Raw genomic sequence first — 23,854 nt, 5'->3', positions numbered from 1 at the left:
TACTTATTTACTGTTATTCCTAAAGGAAGAACTAGGCACTGCCAATGAAATTATCAGGTGGCAAGTTTCAATCAATGGAGGTATGTTTGTGCACACACCTAAGTTGTGGAGATCATTGCACAGGACATTATGGATGCAAAGGGACCGTCACACAATTAGACAAATTCACGGAACAAAAATCCACCTAGGTTTGATGGAAAAGTGTCTTTTTGATTTTCTTGCATTATTTTCTTTAGACCCTTAAATGCACAGGGGTGTAATTGTCCTAAAGTCTTTGTGCAATTGCTTGAGAGTGACAGGAAATTCCACAAGGTGACTCAGATGTTACATCTAGGTGGATGATTGAATTACCTTCAGCTAGTATAAGTGAAGGACATACGTATAGTACAGTTGCCATAGACTGCATGATGAGTTGTATTTTGTTACTTCACAGTCTCAACCCAGAGTCTTCAACAGTAAGTCTTCAACAGTCTTACTAGACAGGGTTGTTTTCATATGTTTTTAAATTCCTACAGATTAATATCTTACATACTAAAGAAAATGTTTAAATCAGTGTGGTAGTCACTGATTCAGTGCTTGCACTGCACCTTCCCAGCAATTTTTATTACTCTGGCTTTCATATCCATTATTCTGAATGTCAAGGAGATATTTTTAAGTACTAGCTTAGTTCAGTTTAATAAAATATATTGAAATATCTGCACCAGAAAAATTAAAAGAATTCCTTATTAAGAATTTAGTTTTATAAAATCAAATGTTTATGTAGCTAACTGCATGACTGCTGCAGACAAGATACATTCTACAGAAGAAATATTTTACTGTCTACCCTAGAATAGTAATATAGAAAAAGACAGATGGGACCAGGATTATGAAGAGTCACAGAAAGTATAGTTAAAATTTTCAAAGGTACAATAGAAATTTTGGCTACGTTTTCATTATTTTTTTATTGTGATCACTATTATTACTAAAGTATTGTTTTAGGCTGAACTTCCTTTTCAAAATCTGATCTGTTCTATTGTTTTCAACATTGGGATTTTTAATTCTTACATTTATTAGGATGAAATTTTCTTATTATTTTCTGTGAAAGGAAATAAAAGACTTGTTAACTTTCAAAAAACTGAGGCGTCTAAAGCCCAAATCAGAAACCATGTTAAGGGGTTAAATTGGTCAATGTTGACTCTATTGATGTATACTGGCATAAGATAACATAGAGAGATATGAAAAGCCGTGTAAAGCTGCAAATTAAAGGAAATTTGATGCTACTTTCAGTAAGGCACACTAGATAAACTTGGAATATTTTGTGAACTGTAAATTTAACTATGAATAGCAAAACATAAATTAGTATAATAGGATCTTAATCTGAATTACATTTCCCATCATTTCTGAAATAGAAATTTATAGTCATTAAAAACTGTCTACTTAAGGGTTTCACAAAAGAAAACAGTTATAAAAAGGGTGGGTTTTGTTTGTTTTTGTTCAAAATGTATTCTCCGTTTCCTCTTCCTCTGTAAAAGTAATTAAATAATTCTATTTTTTTTCTAAAGGAAAGGTTGCATTGTGGATAAGAAAAACGGAAACTAAACCATCAGAAGAAAGCAGTCAAATTTCCCAAAGTAAACTGACCACCTTGAGGGAGAAAAAAATCCAGATGGAATGTTTACTTCACCACTTGCTTGAAAGAGCAAACACCAAAGCAAAACACAGTCCAAAGTATTTGACTGATGTAAGACACATACAATTTAATCTCCGATATAGTTCTCAGGGGCACTTACAGAGTTAAATAGCTGTTATTAGGGTTACTCTGCACACGAGAAGGTATGTAACACATTCTTGACAATCCTGTTCAATTTGCCAAAAGTACAGCTCAATCTTTATCTGTGTGAGCCTTGTAAGAAGGCAGTGTGTGTTCACTATTAATAACACTGATGCTGAATAACTACCTGTGAGACCAGATCTACGTTGTGAAGTATTGCTGGCAAAGCCAGGTCATCTACAAGTGTGAAAAAAATGATAATCTCAGTTCACACAGCTATTTGGCAGAAAGCTCTGACATTCACATAGCTGTATGAATATATATTTAGTTTAGTTTATCTCTTGCAGGGACACAGTGCAGAAAGGTTAGAAGGAGACCTCTTTGTGCCAGCATGTGCAACGTCTCCAGCAGCTGGCTCTCATGATGGAGATGAGATGAGAGCAGCAGGTGTACTCCTGCAGATAAACCTCACCTTACCACCAATAACGGCACATACTACAGTGGGTGTGATACAACAGGATAGACCCTAAGTATCTAAAATAAATATTTACTTAGATTTAATGGGATTGTTACTGTATGTTTATGAAATGCCAGTTGATTCTTAAATGTATTTGCCAGGGATTAACAGCTGTTCCAGAATCCATTGCTATTTAATGAACATACAAGAACTGCCTTAGATGTAATAAGGAGTTAGGTTTAATAAGATCATGAATTACTTCAACTAACCAAATGATGAAAATTTACTGAAGATTAACACTATGTAAGGTACAGATATCTTGTATAGAGGTTAATCCTTAAATTAATATGTTTTTATTCATCCCTTGGTATTTAATTAACTAAAATTACAATACTTGCCATGGTCAGAAAAATATGTTCATTTATTTTGATTTTAAGTAGAAGTTCGTGTAATCTAAGACCATCCCTTTCCTTTTGTGTGAGTCAGTTCAGTAAAGCATTTCAGCACGTAGGACTTTTTAAAAGCCAAAGTACAGGTTGAGCTCAGATTCTAATTTTAAACCTCCAACACATTATTCTTTATTGCTTCTGGCGCCAGCAATTTGGCCATAAGAATTCAAAAGAAAAGCCAAATAGATGAATATTTAAGCAAAGCATTGAAAACTATAAACCTTACGCAGGCACCCAATTTTGTGAGTGAAGATATAGTTCCCAACTGGAAATACATGGAAGAGGGAACAACTTCTGTGCAAAGAGAAATCATATTTCTCACATGGAAGGGAGAATCACCACCTCCACATCATGATTCTGATGAAATGGGAAAGGTTTGCTGAATAAATTAATGATGGTGACTTCAGAGTAAACTTTGTCTGGAACCATCAGTATCTATAACGTAAGAGACACAGATGCCAAAAAGCTGGGAGAAACAATAGCCAGTGTGCAAAAAGCTGGCTCCTGCAAAAACACCGAACTGCAATTCATCTTTCATAACTTCAGATATCCACTATTATTGAACTACATCTGAGTTAGTCATCTCTTACTGGCAGTAGAGAGGAATGAGCATTTGCGGGTGTGATTAATCTAAAACAGGTCAAATGAATCGTGCTCCAGGAGTACCTATTGCCTCCTTGTTAATTCTAAAGTGCTTATCAACTAATTGACTATAAAGTATCAGGGTAACTATCCCAGAGGTAAGTAAGATGGTAGGTGAAATGGTAGGTACAAGGTTCCTGAGAAATTATCGAAACCTTAAGGTCTAGGTTTTCCGGGTTTCTTGTACTTATAAAGGACTAAATATGTAGGAGAAAACTTAAGCCTTAGTTTTGAATATATTTTGGAAAGGTAAAATTCACTCTAAATGAAGAGGCAACAAACTTGTATTTCCTGGATTTCATCAAGAGTGTGCAGAGTCTTTTTAGCCACCTTGAATTTACCAAGTTTTTTTACTTCTGTTATATTTTCCAGAGTACTCTGTTTCCAATTCTTGACAGTAAACTGAACAAAGGCACCAAAACCCTAAGTAAAAATATCATAATTTATGTTTTGAAACAGGATTTTATGTTTGTTCAGCTATAAAAATTTATACTAATGAATGATGTTACCTGACATTGAGTTGAAAATAAAAAGTTATGTTTTGTGACTTAATAAATAAAAATCATACTGTGTTGGTTCAAAACGGGAAGGGTGGACAACTTTACTGACTGATGAACGGCCAGTGCAAAACCGCCAGCACCTGTCTGATATGGAGTGTATTCCAGTTTAGGATTATTAAATTGCAGCTACTGTATAGGAAAAATACAAATTCTGATCGCTTTTGGCAGACAGTTAAATTCAGCAACAGCACACTACCTCTAACAGTAGAGCAGTTTCTTGTTTCATAAGAAATCTGAGTGTGTTTTGATTACTTGCTTTTTTCTTCTGTGTGTTGCATATTATCTTTCCATACCTTAAACTTCTAATATTTTTTTCCTCTTTCTTTTCCCTGTAACTCTTTCTCTCTTTGTCTTCCCATACTTCTGTATATCAAAAAAAAAGGATTAAATTTACAATAAGGAAAGCAGCTGTATGGTACTTATCTTTCAAATGTGCATGTGAAAAGTTTAAATATGAGAGTCTTCTTTTTAATAAACGATGAGCCACCTACAGTTGTCATGTATACCTGTGAAAAGCTGCAGAAATTAAAAAAAAATTACAATAATGTGTAATTCTACTGGCATCTGAAGCTATGTCTTTAAAGAATTTAAAGAAATCTTTACATTTTAAATAGCAAAGAAATTTTTAAGCTTTATTTTGCCTTACTTAAAGAGGTTACACATCTCCTGAGATCACTGTAAAATAATAGTGACTTAGCAATGTGGTAAGATTCCTTAAAAACAAGAGTAAGGTGGGTTCCCAGTTTTCAGTGATCCTCTAACCTGTCTTTGAGAGACTCTTTTCTCATGCCAAAATTCTAGCAACATACATATTTCTGCTATTCTACATATACTAAGAAAAAAAGTGAATGTACACAAAATAAAATACATAAAATTAAAAATAAAGTAATAAAATTAAACATTAATAATAAAGAATGAATAAATGGACTCTGAATGTAAAAAAAATATGGATATTATCAATAGTTTTGTATGAAGAAAAGGTATCCATAAGCAAAATTCACAAATTTTATAATTATATATCAATAACTAGGCTTAAACATCTTGTGGGATTTTATTTTCACAATAAATATCATAAAGCCAGAAATTTTTGAGGTAAGAATTGCTTTGGAAGTCCAAACTATTTAAATTCTGTTCTTATTTTGAAATAACCATGCAATGAGAAGTGAGTTTTTACTACATGCTTCAAAGTTTTTGAAGTTCAAGAAGTTTGAAATTTGCCTTTTTATTATTGTTTTCTTATTGTTTGAAAATTGTAATAAATGTTAAATGTAAGTGTACTAATTTAATATAATAGTGCTTGCTTTGGGGAGAGTTGCAATCTGTAGTATATTTTACCATATATTACTATGTGAACTTTCCAGCGTTCTCCCGTCCAAATATATGTTTTGAGAATGTCCTTATTTGTTTACTATAAGCCTGCATGCCAAAGAAAAAAATCCTTTATGCTATTCCGTGGTATTTCCAGTGATTTAAGGTTTTGCACTATCAATTTTACATGACCTTTTTTATTTTAATTTTTATGGTACAATTCAGTAGTGTGCTCTGGTTACTCTGCAGTACTTGAAAAGAAAAAAGTAGCTACAGCACACTGGCAAATTAACCTGGACTTAAAACTTTCCTCATAGCAGTAGTTGTAGTGTTGAGTCTAGTTTTCTTTCTCCATCCCTCTCTACTCAATGCATTTCCCCTCAAAAACGTCTGTCTTTCCTATGCACCCAGGTACTCCTACCTGGGTACCAGACAGCTATTGTTGGGTCGTAAGACTGAATTGAGAACAGAGAAAAAAGAAAGTGGTACCTGACATAACTTACAGTCACATTCAACTTTCTATGTTTTATAACTTAGACACAAATCTTACACATATTTTAGTCAAGCTGTTTTAATTTGGCTTTTTTGAAATTATTTCCCTATGGGCAAATACTGTGTCTATAAAAGAAATCAGGCTGAGAATTTAACAGAAATTGATTTCATAGACTATTTCTTGTTTTTTTCATAGAGAAAAATATTGGTCTGTTTTAGGAGTGGCCGCCCAAAAATGACATTTTGTTAGGGCCACATAATATGATTTCCCACATTGCATGTGCAAAATTTCTCCTGTAAGTAATATATTCCTATAAAAGAGATGTGACGCTGGTACTTTATGAATTATTATAAATGTGCAATATGAATTTTACATCTCCCAGGGGAAAAAAGGAAAACAAAAAGAAAAAAAAAAAGTTATTTCTTTTTTAAATTAGAAGTGATTTTGATAAACATATAGACCTGCATTGTCTTTTTGTGAACTTTGCTTACAACAGCAAAATACCATAGGGATAAGGGACAGAATTCTCACTTCAGATCAAACTGTTAAAGTAGAAAAGAAATACCACACGTTAAAGATAATCTCACACATGAAGTGTAGGGCTATTCATATTCAGCAATGCACACAGATCCAATATACGCTTCCCTAGGCTGCGCGGATTACAGATATGCTGCAAAAGTCTCTTCACAGTATGAGAACAGACACAATTCCACTTGTATTTCTGTTGTTCTTAGTCTGTATGTTTGACTCTGAGCTCGAAAGGGTGTTTGGATGCTGTAACTGCCTAGAGACCATGTCCAATGTGCAACCTAAATTGCACTTTTTTTGTAAGAACTACATTCATTTGTTCAAGCAAAAATTGTGTCAAATAATAAAATTATGTATGAAGAATTTAATTCAAAACTCTGAGAAACTGTTAAATTGATAGATTACCCTCTAAAAATCCAAGGTGCACATCCTATAATAGTTAAGCAGGCACTGCAATTATATTGTTATATATATAATCTTATATATGTACATTATATGTACAGTACTCTACATTATTAACTATATATAAAACCCTTCATTTTTAAATACTGTTTTTCAACTGTATACTATTTTTTAAACAGCTTTTGCCTCAGTATTATTATACTTTTCCAAAACAAGCTTTATGATGAAAATAGTGTTTTATGTAAACAAATTTGTGAATTGTTCTCATATTTGCAGTTTTAGAACAAGCATACAATGTTTTAAAGCTTTCAATTTTCCATACTGTTAAGGTACAGAGTTATATAGACTAAAAAATCAAATGTTCAGGGACAGCAGTTAAGAATGTCTTATTTCTGTGTTTGTGCATGAGTGTGTGTATATATATAAACACACAAATGCTACATATACATATACATTATTAATATTAAAAGAAATATTAAGAGATGAAGGATTTTTTACATGTATTCACATGAACATCCCAACTGATTTATATGAGACAGTTTTTGTATAAAAAGCTGGAAGAATATGGTCCTAAATTTAAAAAAATACATTTACTTGTCTTAAATAAAGGGTGTTTTTTTTCTGTGCCACAGTATGACTTGGTTATACTGGGCATATGCTCCTCTCCATTTCATGCTGCAGAGGGGAGCAGATGGAATTAAATATAGCTTGGCATGCAGCACGGGGGCAGCCATGGAGCAGTGTTTTTTAGTACCACGCAGGCACTACCAGCTCCATATACATTAGAGATGAAACACAAAAAAGGGCATGTCACCTTCAGGAAAGGGTAGTAGTCAGGGAACATCTGTTATACATGCAGTGTTCCCTGTAGAAAGAACTGAAACACGATGAAATATGCATCAAAAGTTCCCTATGCACTGAGGTACATTAAGTCCCTTTCAAACCATATGAAGCCCACTTGGGGAAGGGAGGTTATTTGAGTGCGACAGCTGGAATAGGAGAAAGCAGCAGCAGGGAATGGAAACCAGCTGTTCTGCCATTCTGGAGATCAGGATGGGCAGTAGGCACACAGAAGCTGATACACGGCGTGTGTATATCACTGGTGTACAGAGAGCGTATAGAAAGTAGACAAAGTTTCACTGAGCAGTAATTAGTTAATCATGCTGCAGCTCTGCCTCTGAGCAAAATCCATGTTAAATGCTAAATACTGCTATATTGTAGCAGGGATTCTTGTTGTGAAGCACTACATAATCCACGTTCCCTGTGATTCTCTAACATGGTGAGCTCTTCCCATAAAAGATGTTTGCAGACAAAACACTGAAGAACAGGTAAGCTCAACTGTTCCCTTTCACTATGTTTTACTCAGGACTAGACAGTATATCACATCCTCACATTTAATTATGGCATCATAAAAAGCAGGGCTAGAGTGGATCCTCTGATCCTGGGCAAAAATAAATCCGTGTTACCACTGACAAATGTGTGTTTAACCTGTTTTAAAAACTGCCAGGAAGGGAGATTCTTTAATTTACGTGGGTAACTTGCTACAGTGCCTCGCTGTCTTTATAGCAAAGTTCTCCCTCATATGTAACCGAAATAGCTCTCCCAGAAAATTAAACAAAAAAAAAAAGGAAAGAAAAAGCAATCACCATCCTATTTATAGCAACTTTTTATATACACAAAGACTTCTATTATGTTTCCTCACAGACTTTGTTCTTTTAAACAAACACAAATTCTAAACAAACACTTCTTTTAAACTTCACGCACAGGCCATGTTTCATAAGCCTCTATTTTCTGCTGTTATTCTACCTTTTTGTGGATTTTGAATTTGTCCAGATCTTCCTTAAAAATATCCCTACAAACTGAGTACGATGGCCATGTCACTAATTAGAATGTGCTACAACTCCGGCCCAAATTAAATTATACCACTTTTCTCCCTCTGGAAACAAGGGCATAGGAGAAAAGTAGTATGTGCACAGAAAATGAGCCAGGAAAAGGACAGACTGGATTCCTGTACACAGAAATTAGGAGATATGCTTTGTTCCAGAAGAATATATAAAATACAATTAGTATTATTCCAACTGAAAGCATTGCTGAAGGGAGTAATTAACTCCCGTCTCTTATTTAAGACACTTCTGTTATGTCTTTCCCAACTGGACAAAAAAACCCCTATTCATAACTAAAGTCCAAGTTCAGATTTCCAATTAATACACATCAGCTTAACAGTAACTCCATCTGCAGAAGACTCCTTCCTTTTGGTAATAAGAATGTGACTGGAATGAGATTGTGTCAAAACTTGACTAATATCGCTGTTTATCATATCTATATTTTCTGCTGACTCAATAAGAGGAGATAAAATCATAAAATGTTCATTTAAAATGAGAAAGAGGAGAAGGTGTATTTATTTTAATTGTCTCCATATAACTGAAAAAACACACACTCTTATATATATGTCATTTTTAATCTAAAATTCTGTGTAAGATTAACTACAAGAAAACTGTAAATACACCATACAAGGACGTTTTCAGACACAGAGAGGCAGAAATAGACTCTCTAGTCCTGTTACAATAGTTTCCATGATATTAAGTATCTATCCAATATATGAATATATGCCCTAAAATTTTCATTAACAAAAGTAAGCACAGGCAGAGAACAGCCATTTACCACCCAGGGAAATGCATAAAGCCTGAAACAATGAAAACTATCTATTTTCTGATTTCCTTGTTTCAAAAGTTGTTGATCTTTCTATGCCCCCACTTTTCTTTCAATTTATAAAAAGAATCTGAAAAGAAGAAATGTTAGCTGAAGATAATTATTTTGACATAGAAGGGCCCCGTCTTACTGAGAACGGCAAATCCTTCTCTTACTCTTCTAGTGGGAATAGAACAAAAAGATAACTTATGGATTCTAAGCCTTCCAAGAACAAACTGCAGTACAATGACTGTGCTCAGCCCTGGGAAAGGTGTTGTCAAAACAGAGAGTATGGAAAAGAAGTAATAAGATTTACACTAGTGGCAGGGGAAGGATATTCTGCGTTATTGCCTCTGAAGTAAAGCACGAAGGAAAGAGCATCAACAGCTACAGCACCCAAATGTTAGAATTTGCACCCATATTTCAGACATGAGACTTATGGTGCCAGACCTATGACCTTAAAGTGTGTGTTTTGCATTAATTTGCAAATAAGCAAATCAAAGAAAACTCTAAAATTTATTAATACTTTTGTTGGTACAGTCTTAAGCTTTTAAGGTGTTAGTAATGATGTATCTAAATTGATTCGGTGGTGAGGCTTCCAGTGAAAACAAAATATAGGGCAAAAATAAAGATAATTTTCAACCACTGAATTAATTTGTAATTGTAAAATAAATGGGAATAATGGGTGGAGAAATGAAATTACCTGAAAAATGTAGCATAACGTGTCAAATGGTGCATAGGTGAAGCTGTGCTGAGTGGCTATAATCCCTTCTTTGTGTCACAGTGACATATTTTGTGTGCGTACAGATGCAGAAGGTTCTTTCTGCATGTTTTGAAAGTCAGTTACAGAAATCCCCCCACCTCAATTTGTGGATAAATAAATTAATTAAATGTGGGTTATGCTATTCACAAAACTTCACTGCTACTAGATACATGGTGATAATAATCTGCCAGATGCTGAAACACGCACCTGATTAAAAACCTGGTTTGGCAGAACTCAGCTCCGGTTGAAAAGCAGGATAATAGGCAATAACAGGCAGCAATAATAGGCTAAGATACTCTGATGCAAAGTGTATTCACTGTCACTTCAGCTGCCAGAATGTTTGCACTGCTTTTCTATTTTGTATCAATGAAGGCAGATAAGTAAGTAGTCAAGGTATTAAGCTAATCCATCCCTTCTCCATTAGGATGCCACTTCACTTCCTTTTCTGAGTTTTTTTAGGACAAACACCTGCTTCCTCAAACTCCTCCTTCCTCACCTGGGTAGCCTTGCTTGAAATCCAAAGCTGCTCGTATACTTAAGAGAAGAGCACACTACAGAGGGAAGCTATGCCTGGGAATGCTCCCATCTCTAATGAGGAAGCACCAAACAAACTGGACTCTGCTTTGAAGCACACCTGATTACCGTTCAACCTGACGTCACAGAGTGTCACTCGTGAATCTAGACTCCGTATTAAAATAACTGAAATGTAAAAAGTGAACTTAAATTCACTGGTAGAGTAGTAGACGGTCTAAAAATAAAAATTAAAACCAGAAAGTTATCCAACATAACTGCAACAGGGGGGAAAAGAAATCTTTAATACTCTGAGTAAATAAAAGTTGGTAGATACAAGAGATTTGTCATTTTTTGCCCAAATCCATCATATAATTTGCTCAATACATAATACAGCAACAAATATGTCACAGATTACTGGGTTCTAACATGAGAAAGATTATGACAATCATCTGTACAGCAAAGGCAACTGACCTGTATTGTTCTCTCTAGATCATTAACTTAGGTTCAAAGGGAAAATATTATTCTCATCTCTCAAAAAAAAGGGCATTGCAGAACATTTGCATAGCCTAGCTCAGCCTAGGTAAGGAAGTCTTGCAAAAGTGTTACCTAGATCAACTTTAAATGAGTGTTTGAGATCAAGGCACTTAGAACATTTGAAACTTTTATGAGTACCTTTCTGAATAAAAGTGAAATATATTAATTTAAAAGTTTATTACCAATAGAAGTTTCAATATGAGTATTCAACAAGGACTTCATAAGAAGGATGAGACTAATAATAATGCTGCTAATTCTATTAAATTTAGAAGTACTGTTTCACTGAACAAGGTACTCACAGAAGAAAAGTAGGAAGGAAGTACTGGCAGTGGCTTAAATGTCATAAGAATTTGTTAAACACACTGGAGTGGACATCTAACAAATATAAATATGGCCTTAATTTTCATAAAAGTCTGTAATTCTGCGTATATATTTAGTCTTAAATGAAAAGTCCTACTATTAGAAAGAAGTAAAAATCAAGTATCTCCAGGGTGTTGATAATAAATTTGGTCTATCAGAAGCAGTTACAGAATAGATAAGTTGTCTTTGACCTATGCTAGTCTTCATCTAGGATCACACATGCTTGCATAAAGCAGAGAAACCATAAAAAGGAGAGAGAAAAATATGTGGAAAAGAACAAATGAAAGCAGGGGGGGAATAAATTGCATTTTTTGTGGGCTTCACCTAATCATTTCCAGAATTTACAGTTCTAGAAACAGATACTACTACTAAGTCATACTAAGAAAAGGAAAGAGACTCTCAATAGAATTAAGTTGCTCTTGTAGCTCGCCAGGATAACAATTAATCAGATGAAAGTGAAGAATGGTTATTGTTATGGTCCTGACATACAACGGGAAGTTCGCATCTTACCTGACCATGTTAGGGGTAAGAGAGTTGGAAGGGATGATAGTCCTGGACATAAAGACTCTTAGGTGGCGTCAGAACAAGTAGTGTAATCTGACAGCTATCCACATTCTGAGCACAGAGAGAATGTGATAAGACATGCTCTGTACAGGGAAAAAAACTATGGGAGGAAGCAATGTGGAACAAAATATTTCACAGGTTGTGTCAGCTCTGGGGGGACTCCCAGCTTCCATCAGTTTCTCAGCAGAGGCCATCACCAGCTCTGAGAAATTAGAAAAGAAATATTTCTCCACAATCTTCTTTTTCCATTATCTCATTAAGCTGATGTACTCATAAAAGAACCCATCATCCCCAATGGCATGGAAAGCATTGGCGATGATGTCAGACAGCAGAAATTTGCTTGATGAACTTTCTGCACTTACCAGTCTAGACTGATTCTCACTCAGTTAAACAGAATGGATTTTAATTATCCTACAGACTCAAGCAAGATTATGGCAAGAAAATCAATGGATAGTTCCAAAAAATCTTGGTCAAAATTCTGATAATTTCTGCTCTGCTGCAGATGGATAATGCAGGATACTCAATTTCAGGGATCATTCTTGTTTAGAAATCGAGAATGTAAATGTACAAGTTACTACAAACTCATACTGTGAATGTGTTCAGTGGACAAACTCAAGAGTTAACAGTATTCCTAGAGATCCTTTAATGCTGAAATTGGTTTTATTCCTAAAACTGTTGCATGCAGGACTGTACCAGTTGTGATGCAAAGGTATTTTTGTTGTGACAATGAAGAAAGAAGTATTACATTTTTAAGTTATATTTAATATCTCTTTTTCCCTAAAGATCCTTTACAGTCCTTCTATCCTAGTTATCTATATCCTAGATCAAAATGGTGCTGTTCAACAGAGAAGCCTGGTGAGCAATACAGGTAGTAGAACGCTGAAGAGTTTCCTTTTACCCTTCCTCCAAGGAGGTGCCTCCAGTTTCCACTTATTCTCAGGATCCTTGCTACAGTTAAGGAGGCAACAGCACATGCAGAAATGCCCCCTCTATGGGACGCAGGTGAGAACGGCAAGCAAACGTCTTGAAAAAAAAGATGCAACACACAGGGATAAAGCAAAAACTCAGCAGCAAAGCCACGGAATTTGGAGATACTTAAGCCCTTGGATATTTTTGACAATGACACAAAGATGTACATTTATGTTAAAGCAATGTGTTGGGTTTGCATTGGAGAAGTTCGTGGAGAACTGTCTCCTGTAGCAGGGACCCCCTGTTGGAGCAAGAGAAGAGTGTGAGGAGTCCTCTACCTGAAGACGAAGGAGGGGCAGAGACAATGTGTGATGAACTGACCATAACCCCCGTTCCCTGTCCCCCTGTGCTGCTCAGGGGGAGAAGGTAGAGAATTCGGGAGTGAAGTTGAGCCTGGGAAGAAGGGAGGGGTGGGGGGAAGGTGTTTTAGGATTTAGTTTTTATTTCTCATTACCCGACGTTGATTTGATTGGTAACAAATTAAACTAATTTCCCCAAGTCTGTTTTGCCCATGACAGTAATCGCTGAGTGATATCCCTGTCCTTACCTTGACCCATGAGCCTTTCATTAAATTTCCTCCCCCGTGTCCAGCTGAGGAGGGGAGTGATAGAGTGGCATTGGTGGGTACCTGGTGTCCAGCCAGGATCAACCCACCACAAGCAAGAAAACACAGGCAGGAAAAAAAAAAGAAAAACCACCCAAAAAAACCCCTCTATATTATTTTACTGAAGGTAAAGATATCCAGGATTCACTAAGAAAAGTACAATATGTACGTCTTGCTGTTGCACTGCTTGCTTGTAGATATCATTTATGGTTTACAATATCATTTTCAGCTTTGGATATCTTTTCAAGAGATACAAATTATTGCTGTTATGCATAAACCATACCAAACCAAAAACATTATTCTCTTATTTAAATATAAAATGTGAATAATATATGCTGCTTCAGGTGAAATAAACAGGTTACTTGACAGATGTTCTTGTAAGACTTCTAAGTAGGGTGATCTCAAACTGTCCAAACTAGTGATAGGGTTTAAAGTTTCAGCAACAGAAGTGAAAAAAGACAGGTGAACAAAACAAATCTATCTAAACCCATTCCATTGAAAGAGCAGCAGACATATGGAACAAGCTGCTTAGTAAGACAGCTGATTCAGATAGCATAAGTAAGCTTAAGAGACAGCTAGATATTTTTATGCAGAAAGTGGCTTGGAATTCACAGCAAGAGGATATATGGTTGAGATAACTAAAATGGGACATGCTTATTTTAACACAAGACTTACTGTCCTGATAACTTTTATAGGGTTGGGTATTTTTTTTCCCCTTTCTTTCCATTAAGACCAAGTGATGAGCTTTCACATGCATTTCATAATGATATCTAATTTGCATTATTTTTCACATTTGGGTGAATGTTTACAATCATCCCCAGACAAAACTTGCTATCTGGAGATATTTTCCTTGAAATCAAATATTTTGATAGTAAAGTTACTGAGCCTTTACATTCCACTGTTTTCACTATTTTAATACAAATCATCAAGTAAGCTTGAATACCTTCCATCCCATGCTGAAATCAGATGTCTTGTCTACAAATTTATTTTTTTTTTCATAAAATTTCCTACTTTTCTATTACTGATAGAAGCACAATTGCTTTAGTGTACTGACACAATTTTTTTTTCTCAGTATGACTATTTAATTCTCAAGTTGTCTAGGCTAGAGTCGCTTGCAACTATAGTTAAACTACTGGCACCACTAGCATTCTTATTACTGCCATGGGTAGTGTTGGACTTGTGACAATAGTGTTTGGAATTACATACGGAGGATGCCAAACTCAAACTTAACTCATTTTTAAATTAGGAATCCTGAATTAACAGTTAGTCCTGGTCATTTTTCAAAAATGTCAGAAGATCTAATAATTAGGACTGTTCTAATAACAGAAGTTAAACTATTTTAAATATCTTTAAACTGCAATAATAAAGCCTGAAACTTTGCTACAAAATAGTGAATTCCCATCCCTGCACACAACTCAAAATGATGACAGAACCACAACTTCCGGTACTGCTTCAGGCACTGACGGAGACAATTGTTTCCAGGAAGCTGTCCATCTCCTTTTCCTGGAAAAAAATATTTCTCTAAAGAAAATGCAATCCTTTTTCTGTCCTAATCACATATACCATATTTCTCACCCTCCTTCAACTTGGCTTATGACTAGAGAAAGCAATTTTGTTTATCTTCTTTCAAAAGAGAAAAGTTACTTTGGGCTAAGAACCCTAATCTTACTAAGCTCAAAAACAAGTGGTCATTGATTTCATCGGGAACACCACATTGCATCACATTTGTTACTGCAATGATCTGTAACCCCATAAGGTGCTTGCTGCAGGGTCAGTTTTCATAATATGCCTAAGATTTTATTACAGCACACTTGAGACAGAGGAGTTTGTACAGGTAGAAAAATGTGTATCATTACCATTTGTAATTATATTTAGGGGAAATAAAGGGGAAAAAAAAGAAAAAAAAAAGAAAAAAAAAGTAGTTTATCTCTCTTGTCCTCATTCCTTTTTTTTCTTTTTCCAATAAGAAAATTCACATAAACACCCGCTGCTTCAGTTCAGTGGCTTACAGCACTTAACATTCACAGTTCAATATATGTTTAATAAAAATGTGAGGAATTCATATGAGCCACTGGAGTAAATTGTTTCTTGATGAACAGGGCCTCTCATCTAGATATAATGACAAGTGAAAACCTCCATATAACTCTTTACATTGTAATGAAAACAAGCAACAGGAATGGTTGGCTTAATCCCCTTAGCAAACTTTTTATGTTTTGACCAGAATTGGGTTTGATGCAGCTAGAAACTGAAATATTATGAACTCTTGCCATACAATTCTTATTTAAAAAACAACTAATTTTTAATTTGAGTAGTAAATCATTTTCCTGATGAAACTTCTGAAATTTTAGAACTCTTTCATGGCTATACTTGATAGATAGAAGTCCAGAGATTTTTTTGTCTTTTTCTTACACAAAACTGAGAAAATTAGACACACTCCTTGGAAAAAAAAAAAAAAAAAAAAGAAAAAAAAAAAAGTCCAGTACTGCATCTTTATACAGATCAATGTCCAATTATAAGCAGAGAGTTGCTGTGGCAAAAGGTCAGGAAAAAATAATCTTTCTGGCATTTATTACTTGGAAAATAAGGTCAAATATGAGGTCAACCTTCAAATATATACAGAATAAATTATACTGCAACATTCTAAATATTCTACACAGCAAAAATTATATTGCAATCTCAACATAATCAAAAAAATGAAGTTGAACATGTATTTCCTGATGACTGTACTACAGATGAGACTAGGCTAAGAGGTAAAAGCCTAGGTTCAACGAATCAACAATTAATAAAAATCTTATCATATATTTCTGCTTGATTATAAATATAACTTCTTATTAAGGCTGGCTTATTTAATAATCTTTTAACTGTCTTTAACACTGAATCATCTTCCCCACAACAAACTAAAATAACGGCAAACATACAAAACATTTAAAAATAATTAAGTGGTGAACTTTTTTGCTTACAGCCTAGAAGCAAAACACACACACACAATGCTGGTGTACTTGGTCTGTCTGATGCTTTTTAGAAAAAAGAAGTGTCTCTTGAAATAACAGACCTCATAATTAGATAAAACACATCTGGAAAAAAAATGAATTGGACACAGAGTTGGAGGAAATAAACATGCTTGTTTGTCAGAATGAATGCTTTCAGACAGCACTGTCATTGTCCTTACATAAGCAATTTTAGCGGTTTCACAGACACTCATGTTTGGCGCCTCCACAGGATGTGAATGAAATTATACTGAAAATCAGATTATGTTATTTGACATTTCTCACACTACTATTAATTGTGAAATCAACATTACAAATAAGAAAATACATCCATGAAATGAAAACATCTTCTGATCCATTTTTACTCTTGTCTGATATCCCAAGTCTCTTTTCTTTTCCTCGTCTCCAAACTACGTGAGGAATGTAAATGACTGGCATTCTTTTATCTGTTGCAGTCATGTCTAGTTTGAATTTCCAAATCACGCTTTGGTAGAGGGACTGTATATAATATATCACAGGCAATGCTAGTGGAGATAAAGTATATTCTAATCATTTTAGAAAAGTACTAATTTTTTTTTTTAATCTACTTTGGATACTTGCGGTTTCATTTCATGTTCATTCCAAAAGATACTGAGCGTTCTTTGCTCTGGGCTAGCTACAAGATTCACTGTTTTCTCTGATAGTATTATCCGTGGGCTATTCCACCCTGATAAACCGTAACTGCAATACTAATAGGTTTATAATGACAGCTTAAACTTTACACTTTGTAAGCATTGAAGGCTTCACTCACCTTGTTCAAGTGGCTGGCTTTTAGTTGAAGTAGTTTTCATCTTGAGTGCCTCCCTAACAGACATGTCACAGCAGGAGCCTTTGTTAGTGTCTTGGTCACTGTCAGCCTGATCACTGTCCCCATGCCCGCTGTCCCTCAAGCTGGCTCTTTCTGGATCCTTGAACGTGGAGCTACTGAAATGCATATTTTAAAAAAAAAAAAAAAAAAAAAAAAAAAAAAAGAGAGAGAGAAAAAAGAGAGAGAGAGAGTTGTATTTACTTGTTCTAAGTTGAATTGTACTCTCTGGCAAAGCAATTTTGACAAGAATGCAAATGGGGAAGCCGAGAAAGTTATTTAATAGGCCTTACCTTTGAACAAACTGCTGCCTGCTGCCCATGTAATTGGGCTCTGCGGGAAAATTGTCTGTCTGTGAAAGAGAAGGAAAAAAATACGTATAGTTGTACACTGGACAAATCTCCTGCAGAGCAACAAGATTTCCTAGAGGAGAAATGATTAATAATTCAAAAATTCCCTTAATCTTCAGATTTGTACATTTTAATTAAATTGGAAAATGCTGGCATGTAATTATGTGCTCAGAACAATTAAATGATTCCGGTCCACAAATTACCTGCTAAAGTAAACAATGAAGCTCCAATAAGTGGCATTCTCTGTTAGTAACCTGTCAGATGACACTGTTTATGTTTTTTCATTAGTTAGATATTAAGACTGATGGTTATTGAAAATGAGAGAAAAAATTACTTTTGCATATTACAAAAGTGAATTATTCAATAATACTAATTTTTAATCATAATTACATCATCTACTGGGATTGTGAAGCCCTTACTGCTGTAATACAATTTCATATATTGCTATATTACTCTTGAATTGAAAAAAATAAGCAAAAAAGTCAGGAAAATTTACGGCTGATTAGCTGTGGGGTTTCTTAAATGTTACTGGAAAAGTGCAAGTATGAAAATATTTGGATTTTCTCTCTTTAATTGTCATCAGTATTAATAGCTGTGTCAGAATAATGAGGACCACACATGCAAACAAGAACATTAAATGATTGTTGTAGGCAAGTAGTTTTTAAAAGAAGACACTTTCATTAAGTCTGTCATGAGTATATTTTTAGCAGCATGAGCTAAGGAACTGTAGAAGCAGAAGTATTTACAGCATCCAGACCAAGATGGAGTCCTGCCAAAGGGAACTGAATTCCCCTTGTATCATCAGCTGAAGTTCTTTGGGAGAGAGACTGCATCTTTCACAAAATTCCATATACTGTACATTCACACACGTCACTTCTTCTTGCAGCTGACCCAGTGACAGAGCTTCTACTGTTTTCTGCACCACTTCATATCACACCACTATGCTTGGCAGCAGCTATGAGTTTTGCAACAGAATCTAATGTATCAGTATCGGTAACACAGGCAGTGAGCACTCAATTAATGGAGCAGAAGGCCCAAGGTAAGGTTTAATGTCACAAAACAAGCGTTTACACAAGTGACTGCTCTCCTAGATATTTGCTTTTCCCTGCCACTCCCTACTCCATTTTTCTAGCTTGGTTTTGCTTTTATAGGTAGGTGGTGATTAGAAATATTTGCTACTGCTTGTATGGTTGGAATATTGGAGCTTGGAAAAGATGTATGAAATTACATGGGAAATTTAAGAGCCTCTGCTATTTACAGCAGAAAATAGGTAGCCACCTGCCGCTCTCAAGGTGCATGTGAAATACTTGTGCTTATACACCATGGATATTGTGTGATTTAGGGAAGGGATGGAAGATAAAGAATTATCTTCTGTTCGGCATGTGTGAAGTCAATTTACACTGTACTCTCTTCTTGCTTCTAGTTAAATCCTTTGGTTCAAAAATTAGGATTGTAACACACATTGTATTCACATTTTGAAGTTGTTTCTAATTTAAGCTGTGGACTACATACATAGCATCGTGTATGTCATTACAAAAATAATCTGATGTTTTATCAGTGAATTTTCTTTTATGATAAACTGTATGACAGAATCAGGTTTTGTTAGTCTGTTTTCAAAATACAGCAAAAAGTGCCTATACTTAAAATTCTAAATGATTTTTTATCATATCAAAATTGCACATAATTTGGAAATCTGGATGTTTATGTACGACTAGAGACTTGTTCTTCAGCAGCAATATTAAAAGATGGGCCTATGAAAGTTCTGCCTAAGAAATGCAAACAATACACTATATTACAGAAGGAGAATTCTGAAGATCTGGGACATCAAACTCAGTGTTGTGCACTGCTTTTCCAAGTCAGCATTTCAAAAGCTGATGATTTCAGCTACAGGCATCCAAACTTTTTCAAATCTGGCCACTTCAGTTAGGGGGTAGGTTAGTGCTTTGCACTTAAAACCAGACAAGATCCTGTTTTTAATATACGTGATTAGAATAAAAGCTTGTCTTTACTTTTAACATGTTTCAAGTTATAAAAACAAATATTAAAAACAAAAAAAAGAGGAAGAAATGGAGGCGCAAAGATAAATATTTCTGCATTCGCACGTGTAATCTCTTAAATGTAGCACATCATATTTTGGAAGCAGGCTTAATTCTGACGTTTATTCTTTTCTTGACACTAATCGTAAGCTAGTATCTCTCTTGTGTGCAGAAAATCCACCCCATATATATACACATATAATCATTATGACACTCACAGAGCCCAATACTTCTCAATCCAAATAAACCTTTACAATGGCAGAACCCATGTCTATTTTCTAGGTCTAATGTCTCAGCTACCGATGCCCAGGGAAACTGACCTTATGCTTTTACTTACGTAAGAAATCTGCCTCCTCCTAAACACAGCTGCTACTAGAATCAACATTTCCATTTTTCATGTCATTGTCAGGCAAAATGCCCACTATAAACTGCCTTTTCATCAATTCTCTGCCATTAGAAAAGTCAGACTTTTGCCCTGGAGTTAATTATAGCACCTCTTTAAAGATGGTGCTAAGAACTTATCTATAAGCTGGACCACAGTAAGAGCTGGTCATATATTTTGTTTCTGCCTTTTCATAGCAAAAAAAAAAGCATTTCACACACCTTGGACTAGCCAAGATATACATTTTAAAACAGAAGTTATGACCACAATTTAGCTGCCGTCCTAAAAATGGGAGCTGCTTCTAAGAAATTTTGTATTTATGGTAATCATTAATGACCTTTTATTCAATAATAATTTGACCAATTTCCTTCATATTGTATTTTGCAGCAATACAAACAGTTGGGTGCATGTTACAGTGAGTTCACTGCTGCAAAAGAACAAATGTAAATACTCAATAACCATATACAACCACAGAGCTCAGAGCTGAATTATTTTCTTTATGCTCTAAAAGCATTAGCCCTTTTCCTATGAACTATGAAAGTATGATGTTTGTGTTGAGCTGTAACAGAGCACCCTGAGACACAGGCAGTAAAGAGACAATTGGTGCGTGTATGATAATATCTATACAAAAATTGGGATAATAAACAAACATTTAATTTTAAGGCTAGGCAGTTTAGTGGAATCTTAGAAAGATAAGCACCCGCTTCACAACGGATTACAGAGAGATAAGAATGTCTAACTCCCTTAAACACTTTTTTTTTTTTTTTAATCCCAGTTGAAGTGAGAGGTCATATACTTAAAATTTTTACACTTTAACATCTATGGAAGTGATATTAGACATTTCAGCTCATGCATTAATCATACCTCTTTTCACTGCATAGCTGTAACACTAAGAAATGAGTGCTACTTTAGAAATCTATCAACAGCAAATAAACTCTTTGTTCTTCTCTGGGTATACAGCCCTTTCTAGGAAATCAGAACCACCGTGTCTCTCTATTTGCCTGCAGTTTTAAGGTAGTCTTCAGCCCACCTGCAGGTAACCTAAAAACTAGTCAGCTACTCTAAACTAGTCAGCTAAGATCCTTCTATGAGCACTAGAGACATACAAGATAATTCATCCCATTTTGGGGATGTAGCTTTAGGTACCTACTGCTCCTGGAGATTACTTTCTCCAGTAACTCTAGGGGAATCTACATGACCAGCAAGATGTTCAGTGTAATAGCTAAAGCTAAGTAAAATGCATCGTATCAGAAGTGTATTACATGGAATTGCAATCTCTGGGGGAAAAAAAAATAAAAATTACTCTAATTCCAGCACTGTTAACCTCCTGAAGAACAAAATAAAACAAGCTCCACCCTCGCTCCCCACACCCCTCAAGAAAACCCCCAGAAACAATCCATCTGTACAAGTCACGGGAGTTAAATAGTAAAGACATGTTTTCTGTCTCTGTGATTCACAGTTGAGGGCTGGAGTATCAATTAGGTCACCAACTACTAAGATACAAGTTCTTCAGTAGGAAGAAAACATACTGTGACAAATGGTCTCTAAAACTGAGTAAAAGCAGAACTGTCAACTGCCCTGGTTAATACTGGAGAAGTCTGTGATGTCAACCTAACTGTCCATAGCTCCCCTAGAGAAGAGGTCCTGGTTTTATGGCTCCTTTTCACAGATTAGTGGAATCAGTTCGTTTCCAATGACAGTATGCTGTTAAACCATGCAACAGATAGATGTTTTCACAGGTATTACAATGTCCCCTTAAAAATACTTTCTTCCATCTATGTGTCCTCATATGTGACCCTAGAGTAAATTTGAAATTTTAGGAACACTGCCATCACTGCAATGTTGCAGAAAAGATCCTGAGGATTCCTGTACACACATTTAATGCAGCTTTCTTAGGATGAAGCCCATAAAAAATTCCATTTTGAAAGAGATCAGAACACATATAAAGCTTTCAAAAGCTGACAAAATTTAAAAAAAAAGAGGGTTACCACCTTTCAAAAAATATCTTACAGTTTGATTATATTACCTTTTTCCTCAGGGAGTTGAGGAGGAGGAAAGTAAAAGAACAAGAAAATGAAACCTGTGCAAAATACACTTTTACTGGTATGGGGTTTCAGATGTGACAATATAATTGCAACAGTCTAACAATGTGACTTCAAGAATCATTTACTGGCCACCGTTTGCATGAACAACATGTAGAATATCCTTCAACTGCTATTGTCAACTGCTTGTGAAACCATTAATTCTATTACAGGTGTTAGGGCTTGTGTAGTATGACCACACAGGGGCTTATATAAACTGCTATTGTTGCTAATTATTGCTCTCATATGTTGAATTTGGAATATTGGACTTTATAAATTCAAAATAAAACCATTCAGAAGTTTGAAAGTTCACAGTTAAGATTCTACTAACTAATTCTAGAATGCCTGTGATTTCCAGAAGTTTAATTTAGAGAAAAGAAAATGAAAAATTATGCCCAAGAACAGAGGATCAGAAACAAATTCCTCATAGGATCCATTAACCTTAAATACTCTCATAAGAAAAAAAATAAAGTGAAAGCTTCATCACTAGAAACAGTCTAAAGCAGCCTGGGCAAAGCATTACACAATGAATGATGGGGAATATTTTTAGCAGTGGGCTACATTAATCTTGTTTCCTTTTTTTTTTTCAATAAGTTCATGTTCACAAGGTATATGTGTTTACTTCTGTTGAAAAGTTTTGATATTTTTATAAACAAAAAGGAGTTCCACTTTGGCTCTGCATACATATATGTTTTTTCAAAAAAAGTCAGGATTAAGATTACAGCCCTATATTAACCAATCAGACTTCAAGAATTTTACTATTGCTCAGTAAGGCAACGGTAGAGGACTTTACAAGGCTCCTGCTTTTAAGAATTCCTATAAAAAGCATGCTGCCCATTAAAAATCAGAGGTTCCTAGCTATTTTCTTTTTTTTTTTCTTTTTAATCAAAATCTTTGTTATGTCACAGTTCTGAAGATTTCTAGGAATCTTTGGTGTATTCCATAATGTTTGAATAAAATTAGAGAAAAATAAAAGGAAAAGTTTTTAATTCGACAGGACTCTCTCCTAAAAAAAATTAAATCTTAAAATCAACATGACTACAAAGACAGGTAAAGTGAGAGAAAGAGGGGGGGATATAAAGAGAAATGCAATATTTAAGTATTCTTGATAAATTATGCCCAGAAATAATTGTCATATTAGGGAAAGATGTATTCTAAAATGAAAAAAAAAAAAAAAAAGGTCTGAAACATTAATCAGATTTATGAATATTAGGCTACTGGAATATTCATAATTTTTTTCTCAGAATTACAAGAACAAGTATCACATTTTCAGAAATGATTCAATGCAACTCCATTTTATGTAGGTGTTCATACCTGGAACTATAATAAAGCAAAATGTCTTTGCTGACTCTAACTTCTTTTTAATTAAACATTAAATGCAAAAATGAAATGAAACACCTCTCCCCTTTATCAGACTGCCACTTAATATCTAATTCAAGCATCTTCTGTGTCTTTTCTTCAAAAGCTTAATTCTGAGTATTCTCCCTTCCCCCATGAAACAAAGATCTTATATAAAGGCAATCACATTTCAAGACAAAAGAATTATATTCTGCCAAATCTAGTTTTGAAAGAGCAGACAATTGCCTTCAT

At 34.9% G+C, this 23,854-nt stretch overlaps 1 protein-coding gene across 6 annotated transcripts in view; it reads right to left on the bottom strand.

Annotated features, from left to right (window-relative positions):
- The window catches only part of PCDH17 (protocadherin 17), a 141,888-nt gene that overhangs the window by 94,203 nt on the left and 23,831 nt on the right, over positions 1-23,854 (bottom strand). For 5 of the 6 annotated variants that reach the window (XM_054187698.1, XM_054187691.1, XM_054187690.1 and 2 more), the window contains exons 3-4: positions 17,709-17,767; positions 17,362-17,534 (exon numbers count right to left, since the gene is read on the bottom strand). In XM_054187698.1, the coding sequence (XP_054043673.1) occupies positions 17,362-17,534; positions 17,709-17,767 (232 nt within the window). The remainder of the gene's footprint in view (positions 1-17,361; positions 17,535-17,708; positions 17,768-23,854) is intronic. The other variant, XM_054187692.1, reaches the window with a different exon arrangement.

This window comes from Rissa tridactyla, chromosome 1, assembly GCF_028500815.1.
Source record: "Rissa tridactyla isolate bRisTri1 chromosome 1, bRisTri1.patW.cur.20221130, whole genome shotgun sequence".
In the NCBI taxonomy this organism is placed as follows: domain Eukaryota; kingdom Metazoa; phylum Chordata; class Aves; order Charadriiformes; family Laridae; genus Rissa; species Rissa tridactyla.
This window is presented reverse-complemented; position numbering and strand designations above follow the sequence as displayed.